This window comes from Plutella xylostella, chromosome 16, assembly GCF_932276165.1.
Source record: "Plutella xylostella chromosome 16, ilPluXylo3.1, whole genome shotgun sequence".
Lineage (NCBI taxonomy): Eukaryota > Metazoa > Arthropoda > Insecta > Lepidoptera > Plutellidae > Plutella > Plutella xylostella.
The window spans coordinates 6,712,363-6,739,669 of NC_063996.1; the positions used below are offsets into that span (position 1 = coordinate 6,712,363).

Consider the following 27,307-nt stretch of genomic DNA (forward strand, 5'->3'; position numbering starts at 1 on the left):
AAAAATGCATAATAGGCAGATTAGCTGTGCATCAGCTACCGTACCACCACCACATTAGCAATCGGTAATTCACTAACATCGCTTAGCAAACATCTGTCAGATACACGCAAAGTAAGGTACAGTCAGCTTTACACTTTTGTACCTTGTCAAACTCCTAACTGCATATTCAAACATTGATGTCGATTCTGAAGGCAGTAATTCTAATTTTAACGCTGTCAAACTAAAAAATTTGCTAGCACAAAATGACATTTACGGAAACAATCATAGAGTCGAATTTTAAACAAAGAAATTAAGGTTTTGACAGCAGTAAATTTAGAATTTCTGCCTTCAGAATCGACATCATTGACGGTTTGTTATGTACCTAGTCAGTTTGACAAGGGGCCGTCCATGAATCACGTGAGGTCGTTTTTCTCATTTTTTGACCCCCCCTCCCCCCTGGTGATATTTGGTGAGGTTTGGGACCAACCCCCCCTCCCCCCCTGGATCACGTGTATTTTTTTGGAAGTCTATGTAAAGGCAATTTTTGACTAGAAAAAATATAGGTCATACACACCGGGCCAACGAACGCCAACGGTTATCCCAACGATGGATATTAACATACATAATACAGGGCAGATTGCAGAAACGAAGGCCAACGAAAAACGTTCGTTGGCCCGGTGTGTACGCGGCTACAAATCGTTACAATTTTTGCGCCGTCCAAAATATCGGTTCAGAAATACCTACTGATACCTGATATACCTGATACTTACATGTCTCAGTCGTATTTCTCTAAGTTAGTTAAACTTCCTTTCTTCTTATTTTTCAAAAAACTACGTTGACACGAAAATGAGCAAAGCAAATCAATGTTTTTATGTAGAAAACATGGCGGCTGTCAAAAGTGCCACAGGTTATGAATTTCTTCAACGTTGAATTAAAAAGCCGTTTCTTGATACTTGCTATCGACACTAATTCCAACAAAATATATTGTAGGAACAAAATAATTTAAAACAATTAATGGTAGTATTTATTATTTTTGCATGGCAATTAAAAAAATATAGTTTCATTCATTTCACTCAAGCCATCCAAATACGAACTAGCGATATGAAAACGAGATCAAAGTATGTGTGTTATGAATCGCGTTTTTGAACATTGCGGATTTCATCTCGTAACTCGTTCGTATCGCTTTACAAATATTTCGGTTGAGATATGAATCGCGCCCCTGTATGCATTGGTTAGCGATTCTGAAGGCAGCATTCTGAAATTAGATTTTAGCTCTTGTAAAATTGAGAAGTTCGCCTTTTGAATCGGTACCATTGACATGCCTGGCTTAGGGTAGGATAGCAGTGTTTGAGATGTCCTCACATATTAGGAAGGTACATCTTAGTAAAATTATAAATGCGAAAGTTTGTGAGTATGTTATGTGTGTATGTTTGTTACTTCTTCACGTCAAAACGGCTGAACCGATTTTAACGAAATTTAGTATGGAGTTAGCCGACACCCTGGATTAACATATAGGCTACTTTTTATCCCGGTATTCCCACAGGAAAACTTTTTAGGGTGAGGCCAGACGAGCGTAATTTTGTGAGTTGTGAGTCGCTTATTCCGACAGAATTATTATGTGCGCGAGGACGGGGGGAGCGAGTCATTTCCGCCCCCCTCGTCCCCGCGCATCAGACGTGACTCACAAGTCACTGGCCTAGCTCGCGGGCACAGCAAGTTATTAATAATATGAAATGAACACATACGTTGGCCAGGAGGTCCTGTAGAGCGTAGTTCCTGGTGTCGGTGAGCGGCTGCCGGCAGAGCGCGCAGCGCACCCCGCGCGCCCGGCATGACGCGCATGCGCTGTGGCCGCGCGCGCACTGCCAATATACAACTACTGTTAGTAATAATATCTATCACCACCCATTACGTCCCCACTGCTGGGGCACGGGTCTCCTTCCAATGAAGGAAGGGTTTTTAGGCCTAGTCCACCACGCTGGCCTCGAGCGGGTTGGCGGACCCCAACACAAGCAAGCTTGTGCTGAGAGAGTTGTCGGGTAAGTGGGCAACCCGAATGTCAGATGTTTTCAAGCCGCCCGAAGGCCTCTGACTAGGCTTTTAATAATATAATAATACTATTAACTATGGAGATGCTGGAGGTGTTGGCGCATCCCCATGCAAAGGGAGGATCCTCCGACCAGGCCGGCTGGTGTGCCCTGGCGGGCAGCTGCCCAACGGTTAGCGTTAGTTGGGGCTCTGTATATGTATGTTGCAGCGTAGGTGAGAAACTTCGAATGCGCGGCGATGTGTTCTGTTTGTTGCGTTCCGAGCGCCATCTGTTGATTGTGTGGTGAGGTGTCCGCTACATCATCATCATCCAATAATCATCCAGTGCTGGACATAGTTCTCTCCAAAGGAGCAGCACTCGGTCCTCGGCCTTCCTCATCCAGCTGCTACCGGCTACCCGCCTAAGGTAGTCGGTCCAGCTGGCAGGAAGACGTCCCACGCTGCGTTTGTCTGTTCGTGGCAAACGCAGCCGAGGTATTTATTCAGAAATTACTAATTGGTAAATGGGATTAACAATAATAGGTACTTAGGGCAACTCATAATGCTAAAGGTAGGTAAAATGCTGATCTGAACTAGGAAATAACAAGAGTTTTTCCTGTATTTACTGTATTTCATCATCAGCCCGCAATCGTCCACTGTTGGAGTTAGACGCGCCACTGATGGCGGTGGACGAATTCTCCCGTGGAAACAACAAAATGGCAAGAGTAGCGTAGGTATATAGGTAGGTAGTGGCTGCATGAGGAATGAGGACGGCCAAGGAAAGAGTGTTGTGGCTATAATTTGATGCTGTATAGTGAAATTACACAAGAACTGAACAAACCGTGGGCGTGAGTTAATAAGTACATCGAATAATGTATATTTAACTCAAGGCTAGTTTAAGGCGATACTAACGCGAGAACTAACATGTGGCGAGATAGTAGTTATAGAGCGGTGGTAGCTCAGTCGAGAGCGGTGGTAGCTCAGTCAGGTGAGCGCCCGCTTCTCAATCAAGAGATGCGGGTTCGAATCCCGGCGCTGACATGTACCAATGAGTTCTTTTAACTTAAGTACAATGTATACCATCGCTCTTACGGTGAAGGAAAACATCGTGAGGAAACCTGCATATCTAGATCTAGCACATCTAGATATGTGAACCCACCAACCCGCAGTGGACCAGCGTGGTGGGAAATGGTCCAAGCTTAGGAAGGCAGTTTAGACCTTGGTTGGGGATATGCACAAAGGTTCCACTCGAGAGAGCCAGGTGCAGGTACTTACACCCCCACAGAAAATAGAATAGAATAGAATAGTAGTTATAAATAAAAAACCAATTATACAGGGTGGCCCAAAGAGTGACGTCCAAAGGAAAATGTTTGATTCCTTAGGTCAAGGGGTAGCCAAATCACCCCCATGTATGTTCAGCAATTTTTAGTAGTTTAGGAGTTATGATTTTTTTAACTAATTTTCTACGAAAATCGACCTCAGTGGATCAATTATGTTTTATTATTTTTTTGGATAACTTTTTTAAATATTTTTTTTATTTTTGTGTCATCCTCTTAAGTTGTTCTTTTAATCATAAAAGTTTCAGCTTCCTAGCTGTAATGTAAGTTAGTTATTTTTATATCGAAAGTTCAAATTATATCATCGAGCTAGACTGCTCTGAATTTTCGACTTGAAATTAAAAATTGAAATAGATATTCTCATGGTCCCTTATTAATTTTAAAAACTCCGCAAGGTTCCAAAATAACATAAAAATAAAAATATACTATTGCTTAATGGGGTATTATTTGCAGAAAACAGCCTTCAAAGGTACCTGGGTGAAAATTACCTCATTAGTCAATTGTTTCAGAAAGTTGAAAGGTTCCTGTTATGTCATTACTAAGGACTAATTCAGTTAGAAAAAGTATCAAATTAAAGGGAAAATAAAATTATTTACCATTTTTTTTATTTAAGTTACATTTTTGAATGTAAATTCTTAGTAAAATGTTTATGTCTGAGTTGTAAGATTTATTTGTATTATTAATAATAAATATAAATAAACTCAAATAATTCTTTTACAAATTTACTCACAATAAATTTTCAAAATGGCGACCTCCCACAGCAATACACTACCTACATCTACGCAAGAAATTTTCTTTAAGTCAAAAAAGTGACAAATGTAAAAAATATGACATCTGTCAAAAAGTTAAACATGTCAAAAAAGTAACTTTTCTCAAAAATGTGACATCTGTCAAAAAGTGACGTCTGAATGAAACAAAGAAGCGTATAGGCGACTTTAAGAAAATTTCTTGCGTAGATGTAGGTTGTGTATTGCTGTGGGAGGTCGCCATTTTGAAAATTTATTGTGAGTAAATGTGTAAAATAATTATTTGAGTTTATTAACTTAGTATTAATAATACAATTATCTCTTAAATCTTACAACTCAGACTTCAACATTTTACTAAGAATTTACATTCAAAAATGTAACTGAAATAAAAAAAAATAGTAAATAATTTTATTTTCCCTTTAATTTGATACTTTTTCTAACTGAATTAGTCCATAGTAATGACATAACAGGAATCTTTCAACTTTCTGAAACAATTTACTAATTAGGTAATTTCCACCCAAGTACCTTTGAAGGCTGTTTTCTGCAAATAATACCCCATTAAGCAATAGTTTATTTTAATTTTTATGCAATTTTGGAACCTTGCGGAGTTTTTAAAATTAATGAGGGACCATGAGAATATTGTTGGAATTGTAAACGAAAAGTCATAGTCAAGAAAAAAGGAAAATAGCACGTACTCTATGTGTTGGCTGTCATCTCTTACTTCATGTGTATCACTGTGTATCGATTTATATGAGACTATTAAATCGAGGCTAATCTTGATAAACTAGTGGCTTTTAATAAAAACCCAATAGGTTATGGGCCCAGGACAGCTTGGCGCGTGTCCTACAATAAATATTTTTGGAAAATACTACTACGAAAAATTCTAATAAAAAAGGCCGGTTGTCAGTTTTACAAATACAAACAGCAGTAATGGCGAGTTCTATTACGACACCAATTGGTCTCCCTGTAGACAAACTAAAAGGGATGGAAGACTACAATACGTGGAAATTTATGCTGAAAATGCTCCTCATGCACGAGGATCTTCATGACTGTATCGAAGGTGAGGACAGTTGTAAAGATGAGAGGAAGAAGCAAAAGGCGATGGCAAAAATATGCCTTTCAGTAGGTCCAACTGCGTGGCAACATGTACGCAATGCAAAGACGCCTTATGAGGCCTGGAGCAACCTCCAGCGTGCATATGAGGACAAGGGGCTGTGTAGAAGACTCGGGCTGTTGAGGTCGCTGTTTGGTGTGAAGTTACAGGACAGAGGTAGTATGCAGAGCTACCTAACATATATTACGGAGCTCGGGCAACAGTTGTCGGATATAGGCTCAGCAATAGAGGATGAGTTCCTTGCAATAATCATGCTGAGCGGGCTATCTACGGACTTCGACCCACTAATTATGGCGCTGGAGAACTCCAATACGAAGCTGACAAGCGAGATAGTCAGGAGTAAACTTCTCCAGGAGCAGCAACGGCGTGATGGCAAGGAAGATGAAATGAATGGCGGTAAAGAGACCTTGGATAGTGAGGTGCTTTCGTTGTAAGAAGCCTGGTCACGTGAAGAAGGACTGCCCCAATGATGAGGTCATAATGGAGCCTAAGGTGGGAGGAAGACGAAGTAGTGGAAAGGAAAACTCGCTACTGACGGCCTTGTCGGTGAAAGTTCAGAACGACGTATGGTACATCGACTCAGGGGCGACTCATCACATGTGCAATAACAAGCAAATTATGCAAGAACTGCAATGCAGCAAGAAGCTGGAAGTAAATGTTGCCAATGGAGAGAAGTTACTAACTGAGGGTATCGGCAAAGTTAAAGTATTATTAAAGACTGGTTTGAAGACTGTAAGTGAAGTCCACTATATTCCTAAACTATCAGCAAATCTACTTTCTGTTAGTGAGTTAAATAGAAAAGGGTTTAGTGTAGTTTTTGATAAGAATTTATGTAAAATAACTGATGAAGGTGAAGTTATTGCCACTGGTACTGGTGTTAATGGGGTTTATGAGCTTGATGTAGTTAAGTCAGGGATTGCCATGAACTCAGCATGTGAGGGGTTGGCGACTGAACAGTCTAGCGAGGTTCTGGAGATGCCTGCACTAGTTTCTGAGCAGGGCATTGAGAAGGAGTTGGTGACTGGAGAGTCTAGCGAGGTTCCGGAGGTGTCTGCGCTGGTGTCTGCGCAGGGCATTGATCACGAGTTGTGGCATAAGCGACTTGGGCACCTGAATGCCAGGAGTATGAAGCTAATGAAAAATGGGCTGGTCACAGGTATGGATTATCCAAATACTAATTTTAATCCATGTGTAGCTTGTATAGAAGGCAAACAGGCCAGACTTCCATTCCCTAAGAAAAGTCATACTAGGTCTAATGTCAAACTAGGGTTGGTACATACAGACGTATGTGGACCTATGCAGGTATCATCATTTAGTGGGAAAAGGTACTTTGTTACCTTCATTGATGATTTCTCGAGGAAAACATTTATCTACTTCATGGATAGAAAAAGCGAGGTCTTTGAGAAATTTAAACTATTCAGAGCGCTTGTAGAGAATGAAACTGATAGAAAAATCAAAACCTTGAGAAGTGACAATGGTGGCGAGTACATGTCTAATCAATTTCAGGAGTATCTGAAGAGGAATGGGATAAAACATCAAACTACTGTCCCACATTGTAGTCAACAGAATGGTGTGGCAGAGCGGGCTAATCGCACCATAATGGATAAAGCCCGCTGCATGCTCCAGGAGGCTGGGTTGGAGAAACAGTACTGGGCGGAGGCGGCGAACACGGCTGCCGTACTCAAGAACTATACACCAACCAGAGCGGTCATGGGAACAACACCTGAAGAAAAATGGACATCCAAAAAGGTGAATGTAGCACACTTACGTGTATTTGGTTGTGTAGCATATGCCATTGATGAGAAAGCAAGGAAATTGGACCCTAGATGCAAGAGGTCATGGGCGTACCCAGGTAGGGGGCAGCTGCCCCCCCCTAGCCCTTTCGAACCTAAGATTTTTTTCTATCATTATGTTTAAAAATATTACATAATATCGACTTATATGCCTAAAAGTGCTAGGGAAAATAATAAAAAACATAAATTTTCCGTTTTTTTCGGATAAGTCGTAGCACATTCGTGCTAAGTAAGTAAGTATATATGGGTTTCAACTCCACTAACACACATTTGTGCATTGCGGTATTTTACTAAGGATAGGTACCTACTTAATTAACTGAAATAAAAAAACAGAAAATATGAATTACTCACTTTCTTAAATCAATCATTGCAACTATATCATAAAAACAATAATATAATTAAAGAAATTTAGCTTTTTGACTTATTTTTTTATTCTAATGAGTTTTGACTTTCATCACATAAATGTCAACTTTAAGGGATGAAATATAAAAAGAAAAACATTATTAGCTCAAATCTTCAGTTTCAGTCTCTATTACTAGGTACATATCTATTGAAAATAATAATAATGATGATAATCATATAGGGGCAGAGCAGCTTCTGGCCAGCTGTTGGGCATTAGGGACTTCACCCATCAGATTCCAGAGGGAAGACCCCTGTTCCTCATCTCTGGCTTGCCTTTGTTTTATTATCCAGAAAACTGAAGAGGAACAGTATCTCCCACCTTTTGCTTGGCTAGCTTGAGTGGTGTTTCACTAGAGCAAAAATGCTCTTAGAAGGATGTGTTACTTAGTAAAGTTACTGTGTTTACGAGCCACTCCCTGCCTTTTTATCCGTGTGTGAAATGTATAGGTCAGACAGGAGCCATAGTCCTTCCATAGTCCCAGTCACCCAGTCCATTTAGCACCCCATACCATAACTTGTCAAACGGGTCCCTACATAATAATTCGGCCCATGAACGCCTTCCACGTGTCTGGGACCCTGGGTGCTGGTTCATGGTACAAGAAGTACAATTATTATTATAAAATACTACCTAATGCGGCTACTTGACCCTTTTTTAAAGAAGGTCTCATATGATTGATAATTGTTCTATTAGATAAAAAAAATACTCTCATATTTTTTGGGACCTAGACAATCCCAAAACTTAATTTTAATGTTTTACTTTTCGTAAAGAGGCGAAAACGCTCTTAGATATTTGTTATGAAATTATCTATGGTGTAGACTGATATGGCGTCAGAAGGGAACAAATCATTCATTTATCACAGTTGAAGATACCACTACACTTAAAACTCTCGACACAGCACGAGGCAGCTGACGTCATAACATGACCAATAGCGTTCAATTTCAGGGTTCAAAATTATAATAAAAAATAATAATTTTTAAATAGAAATTATGCAACCATCCTGGAGTTTAATTAGCCGAAATCAATATATTTTGGTTTCGTAAATTAAATACTGCAATAAATACTCATTAATCCTGAATTTGATATGAGTCAAGCAGCCTATTTTGTGAATTTCTACATTTTTAACCTGAACAGCACATTTTTGGGTAGCTGTTTTGGCGAACAAATATTATCACAGAATCATTGTGTTTTGCAAACCAGACTATGCTTGCAACAAAGATAAGAATGTAATATAACAATGTAGCATAAAGTACCTATGTAAGGAAAATTATCTAAATTTGCAAAATAATATTAATTTCTTAACTCGCCCGCTGTCAGGAATAATGTGTGCCGCCATTTTCGTCGCCTGTCACAGGCAAACTGACTTCAAATATCAAACACAATTTTTTTAGGCATATGCACAAACGATGCGTTTCGGTTGGAAAAGGCGAAATAACTTTAACGCTTAAAAAAATTGTAGGTACTAAATCGAGCGCACATTCGTATCACTCAGGTTCGAAAGGAATTAGAAGATAAAATAAACGTAATTTTTCCTGCCAAGAAACAGGTATAAGCTGCCCCTCCCTAGCTGAAATCCTGGGTACGCCCTTGCAAGAGGTATATTTTTGTAGGGTACTGTGAGAATAGTAAAGGGTATAGACTGGTAGATCCTGCTTTTCCAAAGAAATGTATTAAAGCCAAGCACGTCACATTCATGGAAAGTATGTTTTTGGAAAAAGTAGTGTCCAATGATGATAACAGTAAAGAGCATGATGATTTGTTAATTATAGATTCATCTGATAACTTAGATAGTACTGCACAACCTGATCCAGCACAGTCGTCGACGGAAGCTTCTGAGACATCATTATGTCAGCCAGACGTGGTCGAGATGGATCAGTTGTTACCTGATGACACAGTGAATCCTCGGAGACAAACCATGTTCAGTCTGGATTCATCAGTAGAATCTGTAAATTCGGATAACCACTCTTTGGACCCTACATATATTCCAGGATGTTCAAGCATGGATTCGGAGGACTCGCTTGATTTTGAAGATGCTGATACGGATGGGTATGCTGGGTTTACAGCGGTTACAGAAGACGAAGATATACCGAAGACAATAGAAGAGGCTCTGGGTGGCTGCGAGTCTAAACATTGGAAGGAAGCTATACAAGACGAGTATAACTCTTTCATAGTTAATGAATGCTGGACACTGGTTGATCTGCCTTCAGGGCAAAAACCAGTAAAATGTAAATGGATATTTAGCAAAAAGAGAGACCTAAATGGAAAATTGTTAAAGTATAAAGCTCGTCTGGTGGCGAAGGGTTATACACAAAGATACGGAATTGACTACAATGAAACATTTGCACCTGTGGTTCGCTACTCAACAGTTAGAATACTGTTAGCATTAGCTGCTCAATATGATTTAGTTATAGAGCACCTAGATGTAAAAACTGCATTTTTGCACGGGTTACTAACCGAAACTGTATATATGGAGCAACCAGAAGGTTTCATCCAAGGTGGAGGTCAAGATGAAAAGGTCAGGAAAGTATATAAGCTGAACAAAGCAATTTATGGCTTAAAACAGGCGGCGAAAGCATGGTATGAACGCATTAATGATGTTTTCATCAATAAATTGCAATTTAGTAGACTATCTTCTGAGCAATCGGTGTATATTCATAATACTGATAATGAAGTAATAATCGTAGCGCTGTATGTGGATGACATCATGATCTTTAGCTCCGAAAATTCTGAGAAAAAGAAAGTTATTAAGGAAGGGCTGATGAAAGAGTTCGTGATGCATGATTTGGGACCGGCTCATCAGGTTCTAGGTATGAAAATTGCTAGATTACCTGATGGAAGCTATACTTTGGATCAGTCCAGCTACATAAAGAAAGTTTTACATAAACTGCATATGGCAGAATGCAAAGCAGCTAAGACTCCTATGGAAGTTGGAATTCAACTTAAAAAGGAAGAGAATTCGGCATGTAAATATGATTATAGGAGCCTTATTGGGTGTTTAATGTACCTGTCAGTATGTTCCAGGCCGGATATTACTCATAGCATCAGCTATCTAAGCCAGTTCAATAACTGTTTTGGTGAAACTCACTGGAAAGCAGCGAAAAGGGTTCTGAGATATTTAAAAGGAACAATACATTACAGTCTACTATTTCAAAAGGGTGACGATTTGAAAATTACTGGTTTTACAGATGCTGATTGGGGAGGAGATCAGATGGATCGTCGGTCATATACTGGGTATGTTTTTAGTCTTGGTAGTTCAGTTATTTCGTGGGAAAGCCGAAAGCAACGGACTGTAGCGCTTTCTAGTACTGAAGCTGAGTACATGGCGGTCTCTGACTCCTGCAAGGAGGCTCTGTTCTTGCAAACATTTCTTAAAGAATGTACTGGTATTGTGTACAAAATAGATTTGTTTAACGATAATCAATCAGCACAGAAAATCTGTAAGAATGTTGTAACACACTCGCGTACCAAACATATAGATATAAGGCACCATTATGTTAAAGAGTTGATAAGTAAGAAGGTTATTGATTTAAGTTACCTTCCTACTGAGGAAATGTTGGCGGACGTGTTAACGAAGCCATTAACTTCAGAGAAGCATTATAAGTTTGTGTCTAAACTACTTAAAACTGATTAACTTGTTTTCATATATGTTTTTTTTGTGATATTGTTTATTTGTACTCCGTTAGTCAGTGTTAAAGTTATGTTTTAGTTTTATATACCTATATAAGTTATGATATTTTGTTTGAGGCCTAGAATTGTGCTAATTTTCTTTTGCCTATTTATATGATTTTTGTTTAAGGGTCTGCAATAGGGAATCGAGGGTTGGCATTGTCATAGAATTATGTAGTAAATGATGCTCTACAGCCTTGAAAAAAATCACACAGGTAGTTGAAGAGTCTAGCTAGGTGCTGAATCATTCGAATTTAAGTAAATGATTATGGATAACTGTAAATTAATTTCAGAATATCAAGAAAAACCAGTCAATCACACTCCCGTATTGTAACAACTGTGTCGTAATTATAAAGAATTTTCATATGATTTTTATCATATTATAAAGTTAAAGGCTTGGACTAGGCGCTAAATACCTTGTTTTTTAATAAACACACACTTATTTTGTGTAAATTAATCCCAAACTTGAGCAATTTTTTTCCCTCAAATCTTCATACAAATATCTATGGCGGCTTTCTGTGTTATAAAATCATAAACACAAGTGACGTTTGACTCAGTTGGCCGCTGGCCTCCAAAGAAGGGTCACGTCGGTTTAGGCAGCACTGACAGCTCGCGATCTTATCGTGTACAGATACAAAATCACTGCACATTGGTTGTCATTGCACTTTTTCAACTTTTATGACACCAACATAATTTGATTTGAAATTGAGGAAGCATAATTCTTCCAGTTAAATTAAATTAAATTAGATAGTGTGCAATATTCTCGTGATATTACAGTCTCGTAAAGGTCTGACGAGGAGCAGGAACATAGCGAATGGATCTAAGTGATGACAATACGCACGAACATTAGGTTAGGGATCAAAAATACAGTCTCTTGGTGCTGGTTGAGGTATGGTCTCGTGAGGATCTGATGAGGGCAGTAACACGGTGGTGGCTCAATTTTATTTCAAAGATGTTAATAGCTAAAAGCATCGAGTTTGGGCTATTAAGTATGTTTTTCAGAGAGAGAGAAAGAGATTTTGTTTTTCCTCTGGATGTGTTAGGTTTACTGGGTTTACTAAGTTCATTCTGTTAATGGCATCAAGTTGTTATGTGTTCATAAGTAATAATTATTTATTAACAAAATGCTGTTGATTCTCCACGAAAATGTAAAAATAAAAATAAAATAAATAAAAATAAATTCGTAACGTAAAATTGTCAATGACGGAATTTCTTCTATAGACAGTAGCCACAAAAAAAACAAACGATAGATGGCGTGATTTGAAGATAAAGATACATTTTTTCGACACATAGACAGCAACAACAAAAAAAATACAGATTTAAAGAAAAGAAACACATACTTATACAAAACAACAAAGAAAAAAAAAGGATACACATCAAAATAACTGGAAAAAATATAAGCCCCAATTTACTTGTGTGGGACAGGGAGTACCATAATATTTTTTTTGGGGTACTCCCCATCTATGCGAAATATAAGCTTGATATCTTTACCCGTTTCTGAGAAAAAGGGCGGTGACAGACAGTCAGTCAGACAGACGGACAACAAAGAGATCCTATAACGGTTGCTTTTTTTCTTTTGACGTTCGAAACCCTAAAATAAAGTAAAAATATTATGCTGCCAAAAAATGTACTTACAGGTATTGAAAAAGCGGTATATAAACAAATTATACCAGCAGAGGGTTCACCATTTAGCTGAATGTTACTTAGAAAACGGCCTTGAGTGGCGGTCAAGTTGGTCCCCGCCTGCGATACTTTCCATTAACATTGGGACTCGTTTTCATGTTTTTAGCGTACAGTCAGGTTTTTAGTTTTTTATAATTGTATTTTTTTATTTGTAACTTTTTAGTTGTTTTTATTTTATGAAATTTTACGTCGGTAGGTAGTTCATGATCATTTTTTATTTCAATAATTTTGGTGTTGTTATTTAAATACCTTCAATATGCATATTTTTGTAATTTGAAAATCAAGTCCTTTCATTTGATACCTTACACGGCAAAGTTGAATTATTATTTTTTCGATCATCACGTTATGTCCTCAAGAGGGCGCTATGTACATTTTAATGGAACGTCACATAGCCTATAGCCATCGCGCCATCAATACGCTTCTACCTCAATACCTCATACATCAAAATCTATCAATCCGTTTAGGCTACAGGAGGGAACAAAGAAACAGACAAACATACATATATACATACATACAATCAAAAAACATTACCCTCCTCCTTCGGCAGTCGGGTAAAAAGGAGTAAGACAGGGGGTCATTCTGAACTTTTGCTCTACGAGTTTTGGAAATTAACAAAAAAAAACCTTTTTCATAGAAACTTTGTTGGACATGTGACTTTTTACCATGGAAAACGAATATTTTTTTTCGCGAATTTGCAAATCTCGGAGAACAAAAGTTGTTCAGAATGACCCCTTGAGTCATCCCCTTTTGGCTTAGTATAGCCCTTTTGCGACACTATGTATTTACTTTGCTTTGTCGTCGGGGTTCAGTTGGCTGGAGGATGCCCGAAACTTATTATCTACACTTTAATACTTTTAGTTACCTTTCTACAAGTAAATACCACATTTGTTTGAGAAAGCTAATCGGTTTCCGAGTATAGAGTAAAGTGGCACCCCTATTAATTTCTACTCTTTCCTGGTGCCTACCAGTGTAAGTAAGAATTATACTTACTTATCCTAAAATCACCCAAAATGTACTTGAACATAATTGCCAATAAAGTTGGCGAGTAAAAGTTTATCGACCCACTGTGCAAACTTACATGTGTGCGTGTCACTGCGTGTGCTGTGTGAAGAGCATTGAAAACCCAAAATTGGCGCGGCACGTCACCCTGTACGGGCCCTTAAGGCCTAGTGTTGGAATTATAAACGAAAAGTCATAGTCAAGAAAAAAGGAAAATAGCACGTACTCTATGTGTTGGCTGTCATCTCTTACTTCATGTGTATCACTGTGTATCGATTTATATGAGACTATTAAATCGAGGCTAATCTTGATAAACTAGTGGCTTTTAATAAAAACCCAATAAATATCTATTTCAATTTTTAATTTCAAGTAGAAAATTCAGAGCAGTCTAGCTCGATGATATAATTTGAACTTTCGACATAAAAATAACTAACTTACATTACAGCTAGGAAGCTGAAACTTTTATGGTTAAAAGAACAACTTAAGAGGATGACACGAAAATAAAAAAATATTTAAAAAAGTTATCCAAAAAAATAATAAAACATAATTGATCCACTGAGGTCGATTTTCGTAGAAAATTAGTTAAAAAAATCATAACTCCTAAACTACTAAAAATTGCTGAACATACATGGGGGTGATTTGGCTACCCCTTGACCTAAGGAATCAAACATTTTCCTTTGGACGTCACTGTTTGGGCCACCCTGTATATATACATTGTACCTACACACCTGGAATATATCCACGCCGTACTGTTCGTCGCACGTCGGGCAGGCGATGTCTCTGGACACTCTGGCCCTGTGCGGAGCTCTTTGCCCTGACCGTGATCTAGAATGGGGAAGAAAAACAAGTGACTTAGGCACCATAACCGAGTATACCTGACCAGCCCCAGTTTCACCATACTCTGTTAGATCATAACAAGGGATTAGTTGTTGACTTTTGACATATCTGCCAAGAATTTAATATGGAGATGAGGTATACTTGATGACATCACAATGTAACAGGGGTGTTAATGACCTAGCAGACTATGGTGAAACTGGGGCTTAGGATGACAATTGTCTGAAGACTATTAGCTGGGACCCACCTGCCATGAGACTGCTCGCAGGGCTCCGGAGGGGCAGAGGGCGTCGGCATTCGCTCAGGGGCGGCGCTAAAACAAATGAGTGAGGTAAGTAAATATACATATAATATTTACACGGTAATACCCTTGTTACACCTACCGAGTAGAATGGCGAGATTGTAACCTCGGCCGATCCTCGACTAATGACTCTGTCTCAGCCACTCTAGCGTATTGAGTAATAACAGCCTAAAGGTGAAGCCCCATTGGTTCATTGCGTCCCAAAGAAACTGCCATAAAAAATATGTCAGTTCCTTTGGGACATCGCGACGCAACAATCAATGCAACGTATCATAATAATTGCAGTTATTTTCACTTACTTGTAGTCAACAATATCAAACTCAGAGTTTGGCGCATTGCGTGATTGTATAGAAGTCAATACCCCTTGGGATAGAACGGACTCTACTGCTCTGTGAGGTCCCGGGTTCGATGCTTGAGAGGCCGGTGCATTGCGTGATGACCGGGAGATCAGCACCGACTGGCTCTGAGCAGACTCAACAGCTATGCGAGGTCCCGGGTTCGATGATTGCACTTCAGCTGTTATGCCGTCGAGGCTGGGGTACAGATTCCGGTTTCCATTATTATCAGCAAGTCTTTCGTCTCTGAAAATAATATTGATCCTATTTGAGAGGTGGAGTAGTCTTCGTTCGTTTATTTTGGTTTGATTTTCAAAACTTTTTTTGATAATGAATACTTACTGATGCTGTGGTCTGGATTGTTCACTTCGATTTTCTGATTCCCTGCAAATAAATGAGTAACTAAAGTAAGTATCTAAGTAACTAATTAAGTAAGTAAGGTAACGGGTCCATATTCCGAGGTAAATAACAACATTTGAAAGTAAGTAAGAAAAATAAGCATTTGTAACCATCAATATTGATGTGAAATATTGTCTTCTGTAAGAATATACGTTAAATTTTATATTTCTTAACACAGATTCATTGATAACACATTAATTATACTTAAAAAAATATAATTTATTACACATGTCGATTTGCCCTTATACCGAGGTAGGATTATGGTTTCTTCCATATATAGTGCCACAATCTTATCTGTTCCGGTGGCGACATCGCTGTGATCGAATCCAGTGTTGCTTTCGATTAAATTTTGCCTATTTCTGGTTTAAACGACAATGCATTTCTGCTATTACCTATTGTAATAATTAGGTACATTCATAAGTATAGTACTATAGATAAATCAAAATATAGGGTCGATAGTAAATGAAAGTGGATATAATATATCAAACGACATTTGTTTCAGTGTAGTTCTGATTATGTTCTGCTTCTGATATAGGAGATTAAATCTAGATTACAATGGTATAGGTAATATATGTGGGTCGTGGGAATAACGAGATAGATAGACTTAAAAAAAAACAATTAATTATGTATTATTATTATTATTATTTTTGAACACTTTATTTTACATTTTCTAAAGTAACAAGAAACAATAGCATACAATTAAAATAAATTCAGACAGTGTGCAAAGGCTAATACATCATCATCATCATCATCTTGACCCATCACGTCCCCACTGCTGGGGCACGGGTCTCCTTCAAAGGCTAATTGCCAAAAAGCAATTTCTTTCAGCCAACTCTTGATTGGTTAGGAAAACAATGACATGTCATAAATCATCATTATTTCGTCTAAAATCGCAGCAGGTGCGCGAAATTCTTCTTGGTATACTGCCTAAGATTTAAAGTATCATGTCATGTCATCACACCTGTAATCAAAGAAAAATAAAGATTATATACTTTTCATCACGAGTATCATCACGACTCATTCCGTCCCCACTGCTGGGGCACGGGCCTCTCTGGAAAATATTACATAAAATTACATGGAGTATATGGGTAAAATTATTCGTCATATTTGGCAACACTAACCTGTAGCCGCTGCAACTCGTTCTTCCAATTTTTCAAACGGAATTAAAGGCGCCTGAATACGTTATTATTTCTGCATAAAAGCCAATATATATAGTACTACTTTTCTTGCATTACATTACAGCGCTTTTGGTAGTATTTCACCCAGAAAATCACAAAACAAATTAAATAACAACAATTGAAATTGACAACTCAAATAACGCACAGAGTATGAAATGACGTTTGACAATGACGTTTCGTTAGTTGCACATTTTGACCACCGGAACAGATAAGATTGTGGCACTATACCGAGGTAGCCTGTTCCATATTCCGAGTTAGTCCTGTCAGTGGCTCCATGAGTGTGGCCATGAACATAAGGAAATTACAATCTAAAATATCGATATACTTTTTTAACCCTAAAGTACTCCAAATAAATTTAATTATTCTAAATAGTAGTTGAAAATAATGAAAAGAATTAAATACTCTCCATTTATATTGGTTTTCGTGATAATTTCTATTATTTATGTAACATTTTCATAATTCATTATTGCAACTGGTAACATTGGCTAGAAAAAATATTCATAATGCTTCTATGATGTTCTATGGACTTTTCCAAGCGATTAAAAAAAAAAATAGAGTAGAGATGGGGTAAATTGATGAAATAGTGACAGTAATCGAATATAATCGATTATTGAACTCGAATGATTTAAACATTTTTTACAATAGTTTTTATCTAAGTAAGGTCTAAAATTTTTCCACGATATTTTATGTTCTTACTTAAATGTTTAAAAGTTGATGATACGTAATAAAAGTAGATGTGTAAGGGATGAGGAAAAGTATCGAATACTTACAAAAGCCAAATACCTTATCAGTACTAATTTCCGATGAGTACCTAATGTATTTACCATAAACGAATATGATTATAATAAAAGTATCTACCCAGGAATCGATCCAGCATCGATTATTTTTTCATTCAAGCATAGGTCGGAAGCAAGGAACATTGCACTAGGTACATCTCTATGGCGCATGCGCGCTGGACTGGACGCGCGCCGGCGCCATGTTCAATTTTCCGCCGAAAAGTTTGCCGCTATTCTTTGAAAGTATTTTTGTTAAGTCTTTACATTAGAAAACAAACATCTTTTATTAAATTATTATGTTTGTATTTGCAATATGCAATTGGAAAATCGATAAGGTAAGCTTGTGTGCAAATTATTTTAGGAAATTACGTAAAATGGAAATATTTTTATGTTTTTATCAGTAATTTGGCATCAGTTTAGTTACTAACCTAGGTTTTTGTTCTAGCGTTTTCGTTTCTAAACTCACTAAGTTTTGTGAAAATGGGTACCAACTTATAAGGATAAGCTTAATTCTGTCAACTATCCATACAATTTACCTACTTACTTTATTTTTCAGTGACAACAACAAGAAAATGAAAAAATCAACCAGACCCCTAAACCAAACATGAAATGCAGTATACAGGATATTCATTTATCTGGGAATTCTGGGATAACAATATTACAATGGCCATCAGACCTCGAAGTAGAAGGATAATGGAAATAAAATACAGAAATGAAATTAGGCAATTGTGTATATAAGTGTTATAAAAACTCAACCGTCGTGTGTGTTATTTTATTCACCCATATTGTGGTGTAGTGGTGCGTCTAGTGGTAGTACCTTTCAGGTCTCTACAGCCGGCCCTCCATCCGGAGGGTGTATGCCACACTGGTCCACAGGCGTTCCACAAATCTCTCACCAGTGGCTCCAAGAAGCTGTCGTGCACGCAGCGGCCACACCACGGTAAACCACGTCGGCTCGTGGGCTAAACCTGGTTGAGGGGAGCCTCCACGCTTCGGCGGGGAGGCCTGAACGTAGATACCTCCTACGCAGTGCATGAAGACTTCTCCGGTGACGAAGGCAAACCAGAGCTGATAAGCAAGGGCATTTGGCGGAGTCAGCGGACTAGCAAAGGCATGGTGGAAGGCCAAAGGCGATAGCAGAGGTCCACAGCAGCTATCGGCAGACACTGCATCCACCTCTTCTCTGGTCGTAGCGGTTTCCGTTCCATCAGGCATAGAAGAGGAAGGACGAGGGAGTGCACCTGTGGTTGCGCGCCCGCTTGTGCACTATAATATATCCTGCGTACTTGACTGCTTCCGATAAATTGACTCCGAGAAGACCAAAAGACCTATGGCGATGGACACTGGCAGAGAGGTTTGGTCGTGATGCTGACTGGGCTTTGGCTTGTGTCTGCACATAGGCGATTCAAAGAGAGTGGTCGCTTCTTCACTGCATTGGAGCAACAGTGTGGATTCGGCAGCACTTTGAGTGACGAAGCAGCCCTGTTTAGGGTGGCACTGCTTCCCTCGCTCAGCCGAGGAGGGGACTAGAAAAGGTGTCCCAAAAAAATGCTTGCTCCAAACCCTTAGGGTGGTAGTAACCACGGCTGCCACTGCATCTTTTATTTCGTGGTCGAAAACGCAACAAAAACATAAAAAACATAAAAACTCAGACGATGATCTTTGGCGCTTGGAATGTCCGAACTCTCTTGGATCGTGCTACCAGTCAATGCCCTGAGCGAAAAACCGCTGTAGTTGCCCGGGAGCTAAGTCGTTATGATATCGACATAGCTGCCATCAGCGAAACTCATCTCGCAGAGGAAGGGGAACTGGTAGAGAATGGCGGCGGTTATACGTTCTATTGGAAAGGCACTGCCGCCTCAGAGCCCAGGCGATCTGGTGTGGGATTTGCAATCAAAAATCGCATTGCAAAGAATCTTGAAGAATGTCCTGTACACATATCGGACCGTGTTACTACGTTGCGGCTACACCTTAGCAATGACAATTACCTAAATGTGATAAGCATATACGCGCCAACTTTGGACAATGGTGATGATGTAAAAAACAAATTTTACGAAGAAGTAACTCAAGTACTCACACAGATACGTCCTACAGAGCAAGTTTTACTTCTGGGCGACTTCAACGCGCGAGTAGGGAAAGACCATGAAGCATGGCCAAAAGTTCTTGGTAGACATGGAATCGGTAACATGAATAGCAATGGCCAACTTCTTCTCAGCTTGTGCTCCCAATTTGAACTCGCCATAACTAACACAATGTTCAGACTTCCAACTCAATACAAAACCACCTGGATGCACCCGCGATCTAAACATTGGCATCTTATTGACTATGCATTGGTCCGTCAGCGGGATGTATCTCAAGTGCATATCACGCGTGTCATGCGTGGCGCTAACTGTTGGACGGACCATCGGCTCGTAATTACAAAGCTGCGACTGCGCCTACATCCGCCTCGTAGAGCTGATAAAGTTAAAAACGTAAGCCTGAACCTACAACACCTAGACAGCAGGGAAACATCTCAGAAGTACGTCCACGCTGTGAACAGCGCTTTGAGTGCGCTTGATGTTGAAGACGGTGACCTACAAGCCAACTGGAATATTCTCTCCTCCAGCGTTCTAAAAGCAGGCACTGAAGTCTTGGGCCTAAAACCCCGAAGAAATGAGGACTGGTTTGATGAAAATGAGGAGACTCTAACAGAGGCAATCAAAAAACACCGGGCTCTTTTGCGTCAACAACTCCAACTTCATAAAAGTCAAAGGTGTACCATGGCAGATGAGATAAAACGAAGTGGTACGGAGTTGCGAAGACTGACTCGTGAAACCAAGGATACGTGGTGGCAAGAAAAAAGCAAGCACATGCAGTGGCTTGCCAACACAAACCAACTTGGCGCTTTCTACGAGGAACTACGAAAACTGATTGGCAATACATATCGTTGTAGCGTACCTCTAAAGTCACTTGATGGCAGCCAGTTACTAAAAAGCAAAGAAGATGTTCTGAAGCGCTGGGCCGAGCACTTCAACCTATTGCTCAATGTGGACCGATCTGCGAACATGCAACATATCAGCTCAATACCTGCACTGCCAACAGCTAACGACTTAGACGAACCGCTCACTTTAGCAGAAGTTGTCGCTGCTCTTAAGCAGCAGAAGAACAAGAAAGCGTCCGGAATCGATGGTATACCAGGAGAACTACTTAAATATGGAGGTGATGAGCTGCACACAAAAATGTGGATGCTGTTCCTACGTATGTGGGACGAAGAACGAGTACCAGCAGACTTTAAAGTCTCTCGCATCTGCTCGCTGTATAAAAACAAAGGCGACCGTTCGGATTGCAATTCATACCGCGGCATATCACTTTTATCTGCTCCTGGGAAAGTGTTTGCCCGAGCGCTATTAAACCGTCTCAGTAGCCTGTCAGAGAATATCCTACCGGAAACCCAATTTGGATTTCGGCCAGATCGGGGTACCTGTGAGGCCATATTCTCCGTTCGTCAAATACAGGAAAAAAGCAGAGAACAGGGTCAGAATCTATATCTCTGTTTTGTTGACCTAGAGAAAGCATTTGACAGCGTACCCCGCGAAGCCCTCTGGATGGTCCTGGAAAAAGTGGGATGCACACCAAAATTTGTCCGCCTCTTGCGCTTACTACATGACGACATGGAATGCTGTGTCTCCGTCAATGGCGAACAAACGGAGATCTTCCCTGTAAGCTGTGGCGTAAAGCAGGGCTGTGTTCTCGCGCCCACTCTGTTTGCGTTGTATTTTGCGGTTGTCGTGCGTGACGCGTTGCATAATAGTTCAGAAGGTGTAAGAATCCGCTTCCGCACAGATGGCTCGCTTTTCAACATAGCAAGATTAAAGGCTCACACAAAAGTGTCATACGCCACCATAACAGACATTATGTACGCTGACGACTTATGTTTTGTGGCGGATACCCCAGGAGGAATACAAAGCTTGATGACAAATCTCGACGAGTCCTGTAAGAAGTTTGGTCTTAAAATTAGTGTAAATAAAACCGAAGTAATGGCCAATACAATCGACGGCCAAACGTTCTCTATTAAACTCGGAGATAGTGTCCTTAGGCAAGTGGACAAGTTCAAATACTTGGGGAGCACAATTACATCGAAGTGCGACCTTGACTTCGAATTGAATGGGAGGATAGGAGCCGCTTCTGCAGCCTTCGGCAAACTCCGCAGCAAGGTCTTCCGCTCACACGACATCAAGCTCAAAACAAAAGTGTCCGTCTACATGGCGATCGTCCTCCCAAACCTTTTATACTCGTCAGAGACGTGGTGCCCATACCGAAAACACATCCGTATGCTGGACCAATTCCATCTTAGATGCCTACGACAGATTATGAACATCAAGTGGTCGGACTATGTTCGCAACACGGAGGTGCTGAGACGAGCCAAGGTCAGCGGAATAGAGGCTTACCTTATGCGACGACAGTTAAGATGGAGCGGACATGTCTCCCGGATGAGTGAAGAGAGAATTGCCAAACGCATCTTTTACTCTGAGCTTCAGGACGGCAAGCGGAAACAAGGCGGCCAGTTCCTAAGATACAAAGATGTCCAAAAGAGGCACATGAAGAGGTGCAATATCGAAACCTCTCAATGGGAAAGTCAGGCACAAAATCGTCCACTGTGGAGACAAATAATCCAAGTCAAGACAAACGACTTTGAAGACAAGAGGATACTCGATCTCGATACGAAACGGGACGAGTTAAAGGCCCGACCACCAGCGGCCATAAACTATAATTATGTAAACGGTGTCTTAACGTGTGCCCAGTGTGCACGAACGTTCCAAGCCAAGATTGGCTATATAAGTCACTTGAGGGCACACCAGCGGAACCCTCAGCAACTATAAAACACGGAGTTTGAACGCAGTCGCCATGGCCGAATACGGCTAGGAGGATATATTTATTCACCCAAATAAAGTTTTACGTCTACAAATTTCTTTCTTTCTTCTTTTATAAAGAGTAATAAGTAGGTAGTATCTAGTAGTAGTTTCGTAAAGTCAGGCATATCTATCCACACCCCTTTTATATTTAGGAAGAAAGTCGCTAATTCATCTTGATTTTATGGTTTGATGACGGCATCGGATGACACTGCGAAGGTGTGATGTAGTCATATTCCGATTTCCGAGGTACCTACCTATGTAAAATGTCATACTCCATATTAGGGGTTCAGCAAGTATTTTAATAATCCATATTCCGAGTTATCAAATTATCGATTTAGAAACAACATAGATTTGTTACTCAAATCATACATAAAATATTGGTAAAATTATGTATCACTTACGTTAATAGCGATGAAATAACACTGTTTTTTTATCATTTCAAATATACATACTAAGTTAAGGTTTTCTATGTAACCATGATTTTTGGGTCAACAATTATCGTGTCATATTAAGATTCCTAGAGGATATTTTGTACCGCCGAATTAGGTTATAAGCTTGTCACGTTCATCATTATTATTATGTAATCAAGCATATACTTCAAATGTTATTATTTGTAAAGTTATAAGCTAAAAATCATGACATAGTATTTTTCCTTATACCGAGGGTAACTCGGAGTTAGGAACAGCGTATAAAAATCAGGCCCTTATACCGAGGTATTTTGTTTTTGAGTTTAAAGGGGTTAAATTAGTTTAAAAAGAGTTAAAATTTAAATTTAATGTAAGTATAAGAATATAATAAACTAAATATAAACTATTTACAAAGTTGAACGTCGTATAAATATTAAAAAACACAATTATTAAATATGGCTGGCCTTACGTAAGCCGGGTCGCGTTTGTATGAAAAACATGGCGGCGTCGCCCTCACGGCACATTACATGAGTTTTTAGTAATTTTAGGCAATTTTAAACATATTTACTACATCAAGTAGTTTCAGTTAAAGATAATGAACGATTAAATGTAATTTTAGAGTATCCAAACCTATTAAAATGAGTAATAATCATGAAAATAAATATAACTCGAAATAAGGACGCCATTTTGAATACCGCGATATATGGACCCGTTACCTTATACAAAATTTATATATTAGGTAGGTATTAATAAAACATAAGAACCCAATTACTTAAATCCTACTTGCAAGCAAAAATTTATCCTTATGCAATGAAACTTAACTTAATTTTACATATTTTTGTTTCTAAAAATTCACACTAAGATTGTAGAAAAGAAGTAAGTAAGTACCTACTACTACCTACCTAATTATGTTTTTTTTATTAATGAATATTAATAACAAATGACTCTGTTTACCGAACTGGCGGAGCAGGGCGTGGAGGCTCCGGATTCCGTTGTGCAGAGGTCGACTGGTCGGACCCCATGGTCGCCGGACCACGCGCTGTGGGCTACTGCTGATGTGGTGGAGGCACCGTGAGTGCAGCTTGGGCCTTGGGAGGTGGGTTTAGGGAGATTAGTAGGTACTCGCAGCAATCCTAAGCTTACTTACATCTACATAGGTATAGAACCATAATCTATTAAAAAAATTATAACCTTCAATAGGTACTTCAATGTTTGCGTAAAACAACAGTTTGTTTACGTACGCTTACAAAAAGGCGGCCTCATTGATTACGCCGCATATTCAGTGAGTATACCTACATAGTAGTAGATAATCATAATCATATTATCTGAGTAGGTACCTATATAGGTATTATATTTAGTGCAACTGGAGGAGTTTGAACATGGTTCTTAAATTAAGTAAGTTACACAGAGTACTTAAGTACATTATTTATACGTAAGTTACTTAAGTAACATTTAAGTCCTTAACGTAGGGCCCTTTAGGGCTTAGCAAATTAAATTCATATTATACCTAAGTACTGGAAAATAACAAATAAGTAAGGAGTTACTTAACTGTATACATAATTTATAATAGTAAGCTATGTACTTTACCACTACCACAGAATAATAACTAGTACCAGGTACAGAAGCCCATCTTCGCAATGGCCTGCAAAGAAATATGACTCCATCCCATAAGCCAGGGATGCACAGACTTATCAAGACTAGGGGCCACTCGGACAAATTATGAACTGATGGCGGGCCGCCAGAAGTATAGCTAATTAAAGACAATAAAGAATTGATAATGATGTTCAAATTGAAAAAGAATTTATTTATTTTGAAGCGTGGCATTGAATAGTGCTTACAATCGTTTTTTTATTTATTTGGCTGAAATTTAAATGTAAAACTGATTCCAAACATTCGTTTGCAAGACGGTTTCGATTTTTTGTCGATTTAGTATTGAAAAGGTATGTTCACATATATCACCTACAAATTTCAGAGCAGAGTTTATACGCAACTCTTTGTATGTATTTTTATCAATGCAGCGGTAAGCTCAGCAATTTTTTTTCGTTGAAGTTGTTGCGTAAATCTTGGTCGTTTTGAATTTTGTAATTTTTTTACTGGATTGATCAGGATTTTTAAGTTCCTGGAATCCCTTTGCTTTTTTGCCAGAAAAATTCCAATTTCTTCTACTTATTAAATTAAGAAATCGTTCCAGTGTCAATTCACGACTTAGCCACCTTATTTCTGTATATAATACAATAATTCTCTATATTCGCTTTCGATGTCATCAAGGAACTGTTTGAATTGCCTGTGATTGAGTACTTTTCGAACATATTTTTTTTGCTGTCGGCGGGCCACCAGTATTCGATCGGCGGGCCGCATGCGGCCCGCGGGCCGCGGTCTGTGCATCCATGCCATAAGCAATAAGATCTAATTTAGATCGCGTTCCGGCCGCACACGTTTTTATTTACTTACCTACCAATTAATTTTTGAGGGAATATGCGCCTTATTTCACTGGACTACGGTGCATAATAAGTTATACGTGGTTATACGCATTGAAAAAGAAGCCACCTTAGGGTTGCCTCAGCACCACAGACTACAACGTTTACTAAGCAACGGACTGACTATGTAAAAAGAATGTCATGTTTTAAAACAAAATTAATTTGAATTTAGAATACAAAGCTATTCCAAACTTTTTTTCTATTGGAAATAACCAGTAAAAACAATAACAATTTCATAGTTAAGATATTTTGAAGTACATAAAATGTGTATGAATACCTAAAACATTTAATTTTGTGAAAACATGTTTTTTTTTCGTTATAATTTATATTATGGATATAATTTATATTATGATACAGAACGTGTTAGTTTCGTTAAGCACTAATCCCACTCAGCGAACATTTTATAATCGATTCATTAATGCATTTTGAAGGTAGTTGTGTCTGTAAATTTAATACTTTAACGAAAACAAAATTGGAATAGATTTTGTTCAACGTGGAGAAAAAAAAGGGTTTGTAGTTCGGATTAATTTCATTTCAAATAAGGAACGTAGAAGAAATCAATAAAATACTTAGGACGTCTTGCACAACAAAGTTAAATAAAATTAAATCTATGACCTCTTGCTCTGACATTATACTGTCAGAGCAAGAGACAAACTATTTAATTTTATTTAACTTTGTTGTGCAAGACGCCCTTAGATTAGTTTTACCTGTCAGCATCTTTTGGTAATCTAAAAAAAATTAAATTTGGATCACGATCCGTATTTAAGCAATTAAATACGGCACAGTATTTTTTTGCTGCTTTTTTTCTTTTTATGTCCATTTTTCTATTCATAATTTTTAATAAATACCTAAATACGACATTTATAAACTAGTACAAAATAGGAACAATTAGCGCGCGCGTGTATCGTCTTCCGCTTGCGGCAGCCGACTAGATTTGCCCCATCGATGGGGCAGGCGCCAGGCTGGCGCCTGCGCCGCCCATGCGCGGAGTGACACAGGCCTGCCACTACTGGAATGGAAGAAGCACTCAAAATCAACACCACTTCACTCACTAATAGTTTGGTAGCACTAACACTATCGGCATACACTAACCTAACGACTTTGTTGGTCCTAACTAAACACTAAACTAACTAATGAAAGGCGGCGGTTACACATAAAAAGGAAATGTAAGTAATAGAAGGCTGAATGAATTCAAAAGGGCCATCCCCATAGGTGAATCAAACAAAAGATACCTAAAAAGATAAATTAACTTTTAAATAACACGTGAACAACACTGATTAGAGTCTGACTGAGTTGTTCTTACACTGTAATTATATCAAATTATATCGATAAAAAAAATTAATATAAAAAGAAAAGTGGCAAGTACCTACCTACGAGATAATATTATTATATTTGGGTACGTGCACAAACCACTCGACTAAAGAGAGCATTATATTAATTTGTACCTACGCATTGAAGTAGAAAAAAGGCGGAAGGAATATCGACACACACACACATTCACGCTCAAAGTAAGAGTCTGTTTGCCGCCGCGCCGCGCGCCAATCTTGTCGCACCTACGCACCCACACACTCTCATGTCGCCACCATTGTGGTGCCTCAGTATTTTAGTAAGCGAGATTCCTTCCGCCTTATTTTCTACTGCCATGTTTGTACGGTGAGAAATACTAGAGCTAAACTAGAGTTTGTCACCGTAATTTACTACAGTAAGTAGGTACTTAATAATATTATTTCTGTCATAATTTTGCTATTACGCTATTTACGAATTTATATTGGTGCCTTTAGAATCGTTATCAATACACACTTTAACTATAATAAATCATTATTACACAGCACAGCACTTTTACCGATATCACTCATTACTTACAGCCATCGCCATCACTAGTGGAAATGGAACCATAGATAAGCGTGACGGAATCAACCGGGGAACTTTTGACCATCGACAAAGTAAATGATTGTGTATTGCC

General features: G+C 38.8%; 1 protein-coding gene across 4 annotated transcripts; it reads right to left on the reverse strand.

Annotated features, from left to right (window-relative positions):
• Positions 1-1,652: 1,652 nt before the first annotated feature.
• On the reverse strand, positions 1,653-26,564 carry LOC105388691 (E3 ubiquitin-protein ligase siah-1). 4 transcript variants are annotated; one of them, XM_048626308.1, is made up of 8 exons: positions 26,437-26,556; positions 26,349-26,353; positions 23,822-23,955; positions 15,558-15,599; positions 15,180-15,479; positions 14,827-14,892; positions 14,474-14,570; positions 1,653-1,841 (listed from the first exon to the last, which is right to left on the reverse strand). In XM_048626308.1, exons 3-8 carry the CDS (start codon positions 23,887-23,889, stop codon positions 1,668-1,670), a joined length of 747 nt encoding a protein of 248 aa, XP_048482265.1. In that variant the 5' UTR covers positions 23,890-23,955; positions 26,349-26,353; positions 26,437-26,556; the 3' UTR covers positions 1,653-1,667. The 4 variants fall into 4 exon arrangements, with proteins under 4 accessions (XP_048482265.1, XP_048482266.1, XP_048482264.1 ...); XM_048626309.1 differs by lacking the exon at positions 26,349-26,353 and having other exon boundaries at positions 26,437-26,564; XM_048626307.1 differs by lacking the exon at positions 26,349-26,353 and having other exon boundaries at positions 26,397-26,564.
• Positions 26,565-27,307: the final 743 nt, after the last annotated feature.

What these genes read in the sequence shown, in the direction of transcription:
- LOC105388691 (XM_048626309.1), bottom strand. Translation starts at nt 23,889, where the DNA reads ATGGGGTCCGACCAGTCGACCTCTGCACAACGGAATCCGGAGCCTCCA. An exon ending in TTTGATATTGTTGACTACAA is followed by an intron (nt 14,893 to 15,179) that starts GTAAGTGAAAAT and finishes CATTTGTTTTAG; the next exon opens with CGCCGCCCCTGAGCGAATGC. An exon ending in ACGGCGTGGATATATTCCAG is followed by an intron (nt 1,842 to 14,473) that starts GTGTGTAGGTAC and finishes GTATATTGGCAG; the next exon opens with TGCGCGCGCGGCCACAGCGC.